The sequence below is a fragment of the Glycine soja genome, chromosome 7 (genome assembly GCF_004193775.1).
Source record: "Glycine soja cultivar W05 chromosome 7, ASM419377v2, whole genome shotgun sequence".
NCBI lineage: Eukaryota > Viridiplantae > Streptophyta > Magnoliopsida > Fabales > Fabaceae > Glycine > Glycine soja.
In genome coordinates this window covers 15,144,949-15,154,482 of record NC_041008.1, presented here as the reverse complement: position 1 = coordinate 15,154,482, position 9,534 = coordinate 15,144,949, and the positions used below count along the sequence as shown (strand labels likewise).

The 9,534-nt window shown below is 25.9% G+C and overlaps 1 protein-coding gene across 2 annotated transcripts; it reads left to right on the top strand.

The window, feature by feature from the left end:
* The first annotated feature begins 4,552 nt into the window (after positions 1 to 4,552).
* LOC114418886 (inositol oxygenase 2-like) lies at positions 4,553 to 9,270 on the top strand. 2 transcript variants are annotated; one of them, XM_028384427.1, is made up of 11 exons: positions 4,553 to 4,669; positions 4,736 to 4,874; positions 6,282 to 6,363; positions 6,575 to 6,779; positions 7,810 to 7,869; positions 8,019 to 8,071; positions 8,164 to 8,286; positions 8,413 to 8,482; positions 8,568 to 8,646; positions 8,743 to 8,824; positions 8,918 to 9,270. In XM_028384427.1, exons 1-11 carry the CDS (start codon positions 4,639 to 4,641, stop codon positions 8,942 to 8,944), a joined length of 951 nt encoding a protein of 316 aa, XP_028240228.1. In that variant the 5' UTR covers positions 4,553 to 4,638; the 3' UTR covers positions 8,945 to 9,270. The 2 variants fall into 2 exon arrangements, with proteins under 2 accessions (XP_028240228.1, XP_028240229.1); XM_028384428.1 differs by lacking the exon at positions 7,810 to 7,869.
* Positions 9,271 to 9,534: the final 264 nt, after the last annotated feature.

The following is a 9,534-nucleotide window of genomic DNA, read 5'->3' as shown; positions in this document are numbered from 1 at the left end:
ACAAATCTTTTTAAGATATGGGTGGGATCATAAACAGTAAAAGACATAAAAATAGTGTTATTTAATTTTGAAAAGACGAATTTTATGTACCAAAAAAAAGGAAGATATGTACAAAAAATGACCTATTTAATATGCGAATCTTAAAGAACTTAAATTATTGTTGTCACTCAATAATACAACTAAATTAGCTGTTTATTCACTTTTGTGTAAATGATATCAATGCAGACTTGACACCAAAAAAATTTCAATGCAAATTTAAGTTATGTTAAACAAAACTAACAAAAAAATTAGCTGAATGCAGAAAAATTAGTTCTAAGATTTTAAGTTAATTTATTAAATTATAAATATTTAATAAAATTAATTATTAAAGTAACTTAAAAATATAAAATAACATATTAAAAAAAGTGATAAGAAAATTGAATAAATTTTTAAAAGATAAAAATAAAATAAAATATAAAAACTAGAAATTTGCACTTTAAAAACATTAATTCAAGTAACATTTAAAAAAATTGAAAGCTACAAAAAAAATATTAAAAATCACTTTAAAAAAATTTATTTATCAAATAAATAAATAAAATTTTCAACTAATAAAAAAATAAAAAAAACAATAATTTGTCATAGCCTTAATTATTTGTAATTAATAAAAGTTAATTTAACATTGCAAATCCGTACAACACATGTACAAAATATAATTCAAGAGATATTTTTTCCCCTGGTCTAGAATCCAGATAACTCATGAGGCACATGGTGGGCATGATAAGTGATCAGGAAATAACGAATAACGAATGGCATTTGGGGCGAACAACAGCACACGCACCTTGCAAGTAGCAACCACGCAACTTACCTACCTATATCGGACAAACACAGCTTGCACTTGAAGGTACTCTTTTGTCTCTTGTTGATCATTACAATTTTTTTATTAGTTGAAAAAAATAATAAAAATAAAAAATTAAATAAAACTAAAAAAAAATAAAACATACATTAATTTATTAAATAATAAAAATAAAAAATTATTTACAATTTCTAAAAAATACACTACCACATTAAAGTTGTGCAAAAAAATTGAAGTAAAATAAAAAAGAAAAAAAATTCTATATGACTTAAAAAGCATATGAAAAAAAAATTCTTACCACTTTAAGTCGTATTTAAAAATAACTAAAATTAAAATCATAAAATTTTTTATGATTTTAATGAAAAAAAAAATTATAACACATGTTATATTCAATTCTGAAGTCCTAAGTAGGATAACCTAGAATTTATCCCTTTTTAGGTATTAATTTATATTTTACCCACAAATGGTACATTTGAAAAAAATTACCCCCAAATGGTCCTTTGGCCCTATATTATTGATATTTCAATCAAATTAAAAATAAATTAAACTACACCGTACCCAAGTGATTCTATTAATTTTTTATTACAATTTCTAATAAATTAATCATACTGCTGGTAATATATATATATATATATATATATATATATATATATATATAACAAATTTCAATTTTTTATAAAGATTAATTATCAGGAAAGTCATTAAATATTTTATATTAATAACATAATTAGAAAAAAAATGAACTAAATAATTTTTTTAAAGTCAAAATAGAATATGCAAGATGTAAATAAAGTGGAAGAAAACTTATGGTATATATTTAAATATTTATTAACATATTTACTAACCTATATTTATTAGAATTTAAACTAAATAATTAATAGTATATAAAAAATTCAAAATAATATTAAAATTACTCATATAAATTATTAAACGTGAATTTAATTTCTATATTATACTCTGTATATTTATTTAATTTTAAATGTACATGTACAATACGGCTTGTTATATCATGTGTATAACGAAATGATACAACTTTATTTCTCTTATTCGTATGCATTAATATGTTAATATTTCTATAGATTATAGGTACTATTAGAGGAAAAGTTGTTGTGAATCCGACTCCAAATAATAAAAAAGAAAAGCTTGTTGGGATCCGAAAGCAAATGAAGAATACACCTATATAGGCTTAATTTTAATTAGGCCTATTTAATTATATATATATATATATATATATATCCGTTTTAGTCATTATATCTTTAAAATTAATTTTGATTCAAAATATTTAAACAATATTTTCTTTAAAAACTATTTTCTGATATTTATTATCCAAATAAAAGTAATGTTATTTCACAATCAATTGTGTTGGACAATAATAATTAGTTGTGTAAAATCAATTTTATTTAAAATTAATTTTATCATTATCAATTCAAACACACACAAATTACCTCAATACTTTTTTTTAGATTTCGTTAATTTTATCTTATTTTTTTCACCCCTTTAAAATATTACATTATTCCTTTTTCCTCTAAAATCTTTCACGAAGCAAATTATCTAACACTTATATTTTTTGGGAGGCTTATTCTTTTCTCTTTTTTTACAAAAAAAAATGAGGAAGGCTTATTCTTTTCTCTTTTTTTTTTTTTGTTTTGAAAAAGAGGGAGGCTTATTCTTTTCTCTCTCTCTCTTTTTTTTTAAAAGGAATGGAGGCTTATTCTTTTCTCTCTTTACTTTTTTTTGTTTTGAAAAGGAGGAAGACTTATTCTTTTCTCTCTCTTTTTAAGAGGAGAGAGACTTATTCTTCTCTCTCTCTCTTTTTTTTTTTTTGAAAGGAGGGAGGCTTATTCTTTTCTCTTTCTTTTTTTTAATATCTTTAACTAATGCATCATATTTTTAATTATATAAATATTATTTATTGTTTTTTGGGAGAAATAAATATTATTTATTGCGAAAAAATAGGGCCCACGTACATCAACACCTAACACATGATCATAATAAACATTTGGTCATTTAAAGTTCTAAAAAAAATAAAGGTCATTTGAAGTATGTTTGCAAATGGTGACCATGGAATCCTTGTGATTCAAAATCCTCCAAGAAATTTGCTGGATCATCCCACCACATTCACAGCCACTGTCCACTAGTCTTTTCTTTTTTCTTTAAAAAAAACATTGGTCCTCACACGGGAATTCTGGGGTAGTACGGAGATATGGTATCAATGGAAAACATCGATCTTTTATGACATTTTCAGTATTTTTAGTTCTAATTTCTAACTTAATTTTTAATATTTTTAAAATAAATTATCAATAACTGAAAATAACAATGTATTATAATATAAATTACTTATCATATATCTAAAATATAATTCTGCTAATCGTGAAAGGTACATTTATTCTTCTAAGATAGTTTATTATTGTATAAAAATAATTTTTACTAAATGATTCTATTAACAAATAAATATTTAAAAATAAGACATAAAATTTATTCTTAAATTTATAATTTTTAACTTATTAAATAATTATCTAATATTTAACCATACAATGATAGTGATTTAAATAAAGATATTCATAAATAATTATAATTGTGTCATATAATAGTTTATAAGATAATCTCTAAGCAATTTTTTATAAGTATTTTCGATGTGAAATTTGATTTCAATACTTGATTTATAAAAAATATTTTGATAATAATTATAAGAAATAGAGATTTAAATAGTAAAAGTTTTGAGAAAAAATATACATTGAAAAAGTAAAGTGTTTAGAAAGATACACTAAAATAATAAAAAAAACATAAATTTATTAAAAGTGAGAATAAATACAAACATAATAATCTCGAGTCACTAGCCAATTTTAATGTGTAAGTTGTCAGTGTTTCAAGAATTTTAAGTAATAATAATTTAATCCAACAAAAAATGAAAGTATGAGGTCTTGTTTTGAATTTTGACATGATCCTACTTATGAGCACTTTCAAGATCACACGTACTCTTTAAGAGAGAGTCATCAAAAACATATATTTCCATCAAAATGAATTCCTTGGAGGACGAATGTAACTTCTAGAATTTTAATCCATAGGTTCATAATTCTTTAATGCACTTCTCTTTTCTTCAAAATCATATAAGTTTCATAACTTAATTAGAAAAATTTTATCTAACAAATTTTATAAGTTTATATGCTTAAAAATATTTATTTATCACAAATTTTAATTATAATATAATCATACATTTAAAATACTTATATACTATAATTATTAGTCATAAAAAATAAATATTAATTATGTATAATGTACAAACTAAAATTATATTTTATTTGTGAATAATTAAAATTTACAAATATAATAATAATAATACTTATATATATATATATATATAACTTTTAATAAATTGAAGACATTCTCTAAGATTTTTACAGAATTTACCTATTCTAATCAATTAATTGAGTTAAACTCCCTTAATATATGATATCACAATTTGAATTTTCACTTATCTCTTTTAGATAAAATAAATATAAGTAACACTGAAAATACTTTTTACATTAGGAGGTTTTTCTTACCTTAAACAGTTAACTAGAGCACCATACTCTCTAAATTTTATATCAGAGGAAAAAAAACAGTTTTTTTTTTTTTATTGTATTGGAGCTGAGTTGAGAAATGTACGTGTCCACGTTTTCAAATTCCATTGCAGGATTTGTTCAAGTGGAGTGGATCGGACTATATATTTAGGTGCCTCTTGTGAACATTTTGAGGCAATTATACATTTAAGTTCATTTCCTCCTCTCCTCTCTCTTCATTTTATTTTTCTTCCATCTGCTAGGAAAATGTCTGTCAGCGTTGAGGGCTCTGCCTTTGGTATGCTCGTTATTTTTCTCTTACTTTTATTTTGTAGCAACTCATGTAATTAATACATTCTCGCAGGGGCACTATTTGAAGAAAAAAATGTCCATTCTGAAGACAGCAACGAGCTTGTGTTGCATGGTGCATTTCCATTGGCTAAACATGAGAGACAGAATGGATTTAATGCCACAGACATGAATGCATTTGGAAACTCCTTCAGGTTTCAATTCCATTTCCTATTTTTGTTTCCCTACTCTTTAAAGTTGAAATATTTTCTCACTAGTCAAAAACATTTTTCATATGGGTTGCTTTCAACCTTGTATTTCACTATAAAAAGTTATTATTTTTCATATTATTTCTGAAATTGACTTATATAAAAATTCACTTTCTACATCTATCAGTCGTAATAAAGACTATACAAAGTACTAATTTTCTTCATCAGTTATGATCCTCACAGCCAATATCAAAAAGCAACTTTTTTATGTCAATTAATGTAAGATATAGAAAGAAAGTCACACTTTTTACATTAGTTATATATGATAAGATGTAGAATTTTTTTTAAAAAATCATACAACTATATTGCATCCATCCATAATACAATATTTCAATTCGAAAACTACAAATGCAATTATACAGAAAAAAAAACGTAGAACAATTTCAGTTCATTATTTAGTTAAACGATATATCTCATGAATAAACTAAATGTATACAGTTTTCTAATTATTACAATGATTAAACTCAACACAGTGTGTTCGATTGAATAAATAGATATCATGAATGCTTCTACAAACAATAACAAATAGATATCATGAACTTTTTATTTTTATTTTCTGGTTAAATATTAATTTAACTCAAGTAGCTAGGTTTATGATAATAAAAATATGCATGAGACAGTCGAGACAAGAAGATTGAGCTAATTTACAAGGAGTTGACGTTTCTATTAATTCAAACGAAAACAAAAACAACTGCAAACAACTTGCTTGCATTGTTGCTTTCATTGTTGTCTGTGAAGCAAAATGATTTCTTAAAATATTGTTTAATCCCTTCGGAATACTGTTACACTGTTCCTTCAGGAGTATTGAACATTACCTCCACAATAAAATTTTCTCAAAAAATTGCAAGAACGTTCACATTCTAGATCGGTTCTAGGACTAGCGATGTAGAATATTCATTCCGATAACAAAAAAATGGTATCGCCTTGGATACTACATTGGTTTTCTAAGAATCTTTGTAAATTTTCAATGTTAAAAACCTTTTTTGTGTTAATGTTCACAGATCGACAGACTGCTTGCATCCCTTTGCAAGTTGGTAGGGTCTTCATAATTTATGCTTAGCTATAGAGTGAGTTTAAAGATGTTTTCTTTTTCTACAAACACTTATAAAATAAAATGAATCGAAAGTAATAAATAAAATTTCTAGTAATTCATGCGCCTAAACCTTTATTTAACTTCTCTATAATGATCACTTATAAATATATAATATTTTTTATATATTAAAAATGAAGTACTTATTTTAACTAAAAAGTTTTCATAAATTAAAGGTTATTTCAAACAGGACCTTAATTCATAACCATAATTTTTTTATTAAATAAAAGAAACTGACTCCTGCTTATGGGAAATTTGGACAGGAACTATGATGCAGAAAGTGAAAGGCAAAGAATGGTGGAGGAATTATATAGGATGCAACACATCAACCAGACATATGACTATGTAAGCAAACAATTAAGATTAGCTACATAATAGAACTATTAAATTTTAAGAAAATGAAAAATACCTTTCTTAAAATTATTCTTAAAGTAATTTGATTCATCTTTATATATATACATATACATATATATATATATAATATTTTACTGGCCGGAAAGTACTGCAATATTGCGACAGTGACCAAATTTTGATTTGCTAAATTTTGGTAATATAGGGGAAGAGAATGAGGGAGGAGTATGGGAAATTGGACAAATTAGAAATGGGTATATGGGAGTGTTGTGAGCTGCTCAATGAAGTGACGGATGATAGCGATCCTGATTTGGATGAACCACAAATACAACATTTGTTGCAGTCCGCTGAAGCCATTAGAAAAGACTATCCTAATGAAGATTGGTTACATTTAACTGCTCTTATTCATGGTATGTGCTCTATGTTCTTGGAAATTCTTCTTTCTTCGAAATAAACTACCCTAAAAAGCCAATTTAAAGTGCATAATCCTCCATCACGTATTCAATCTATTATATGGAGACCCTTGTCTCAACTGGTTAAGGTCGCATTTAATAAGAAAGAATATCAACACATGCACTATTTAAGATGCTCTCATCCATGATTCCCCACCGCACATATATATCTGACCTCGTACCGTATATAGCCACCCTTGCCTCTTGAGAGGTTGCTTCACTTTCTATTTATCACGGAATACTATCAATTCAGTGGTTAGTTAATACAAGTAAATAGGACATTTAAAAATTTTCAAATTCGATTTTAATTTTTCCATTTTTTGTCCTATTTTTGTTTTTCTAGTTTGAAAATACTTTATGTTTAGTTTTCTAAATACATTTTCTAGCGGTTTATGATTATCATTAAATGTTCATTATAGTCACTTTAAGAAAAAAAAAACATTTTCAAATTAGAGATATGAAAATGAAACACAATTTTTGGAGGATTAAAATCAAATTAAATTTTTTTAGAGACTTAAAACATATTTTATTTTTATAATAATTATTTTAAAAGTCACATTATTTTTAAATAGTTGATAATATATATTTTTTACATGTATGAAATTAACTAATTTGATCTCTTTTCAATAATCTTTTTTTTTATTAAGAATTAAAGACCGGTAATATGAAATATATAATATCCACACGTCTTGATTAACTAAATTAAACTCATTATTTTTAATAATCTATTTATTAATTAATATTGGTAAAATGTCAAAGTACTAGTGGTCCAACGTATATATCTGTACTGGTGAGGCCAGCAAGGTGGAATATTTCGCCCAATAATGCAATAAGTACTGGAAGGGGTACAAACATAGTGACGTTAATGCTAGTGAGTGATTGATATGTTTAATATCAACCTAGGCCCAGCTTGTATAGTAGTATTAGTGAGAGACAAAATATCTTTGACCTACTATAGTGACTGGCAATTGTCGTTGGCTGGTTTCAGATCTTGGAAAGATCCTTATGCTTCCAAGCTTTGGTGGCCTTCCTCAATGGTCTGTTGTTGGTGAGAACTGTTCCTTTAAACCTCATACGTACCAACTTAATTATTAATTAGTTAATTCATTTTAATTCTTCATTTGGTTCTTGTAATTAATTTTAAATATAACCCTTTAATTAACTTAATGTTTATTGACATATATAATTAATTTGTAGGAGATACATTTCCCCTCGGATGTGCTTTTGATGAGTCAAATGTTCACCACAAGGTAGTTAATCAATTTTTTCTATAAGCAACCTGATATAGTGATTTTTCTCGTCTCAAATGAACAAATTGGCATAAATTTCACTCTTGCTGCAGCATTTCAAGGACAATCCGGATAACACAAATCCTACTTATAACACGAAAAATGGAATCTACAAAGAAGGAATTGGACTAGACAATGTTGTGATGTCATGGGGACATGATGAGTATATGTATTTGGTGAGTTTGCATATAGCTCATCACATATAGATATATTCATTTTTTTTTTGTTTTTAATTTCCTCTATATTCTAATTAATAGCACCTTCCTTATAACATATGATAAACGGTACACTCGATTCTGCAGGTTGCAAAGGAAAACGGCACCACTTTGCCTCCAGTAGCATTGTTCATTATCAAATACCATTCTTTTTACGGTAGGCCTTTTTATCAAGTTGTATACTTGTATAGTCATTTTTGTCTACCAAACAAATATAATGACTTCAACACATAACCTTGCAGCTTTACATAGGGCAGGAGCATATACACATTTGATGAATGAAGAAGATATTGAGAATTTGAAGTGGCTCAAAATATTTAGGTTGAGTGCTGCCTTGATTTCAATTGATAATTGAGTTAATATAATTAACACATCCTTTTCTACTTATTACCTAACCAATAATATAACTTTGTACAGCAAATATGACCTCTACAGCAAGAGTAAAGTTCTAGTAGACATAGAAAAAGTTAAGCCATACTATATGTCGCTCATCGAGAAGGTGAATGGTTAAATTTGGATGATCTTCTATCATAGTTAATTTAGTCAATTTGTTTCTTTCCGGTGCTTATAATTTTCTCTCTTCTGTTTGCAGTATTTCCCAGCAAAGCTTAGGTGGTGAAACTCAAAGACATACACATCGATATGGAATCAAAGTCATGGGCAAGCTAAGGATTTAAGTTTATACTTATGAATTATGATCGTTATGCCGAACGTTTAAGGAATTGTTTTTTTCTTTTATCAGATTGAAGTTGTTGCCTAACTTTAAATTATTCTTATTAAGCTGTACCGAACGTTTACCGTACTAGAAGTTGATGTATTTACGGTTTGGTTGTTCTACATTTATTAGCATCTTCATGCCCGTAATCTTACTTGGGTAGGGACATGTATTTTAGCTTTCTACTGTTTTGGCCATTCCTGAATGAATGTTATGTGCCCATTTTATGCTGGGGTGTCTTTTTGTTTAAAACTTTGTTATATGTACTGTTATGGGGGCATAACTTATCCCTCTTCTTTTAATGATATATCTTGTTTAGTCCAAAAAAAATTATTTTCTTTTCTAAATTAAGCATTTAAATTTAATGAATAATGATATTAAAATTATTTTTATTGTTATATCTATTATTCATAAAATATCATTTTCAACACATATTATATATATATATATATATATATATATATATATATATATATATATATATATATATTCTT

What these genes read in the sequence shown, in the direction of transcription:
- LOC114418886 (XM_028384427.1), top strand. Translation starts at nt 4,639, where the DNA reads ATGTCTGTCAGCGTTGAGGGCTCTGCCTTTG. An exon ending in GCATTTGGAAACTCCTTCAG is followed by an intron (nt 4,875 to 6,281) that starts GTTTCAATTCCA and finishes AAATTTGGACAG; the next exon opens with GAACTATGATGCAGAAAGTG. An exon ending in TCAACCAGACATATGACTAT is followed by an intron (nt 6,364 to 6,574) that starts GTAAGCAAACAA and finishes TTGGTAATATAG; the next exon opens with GGGAAGAGAATGAGGGAGGA.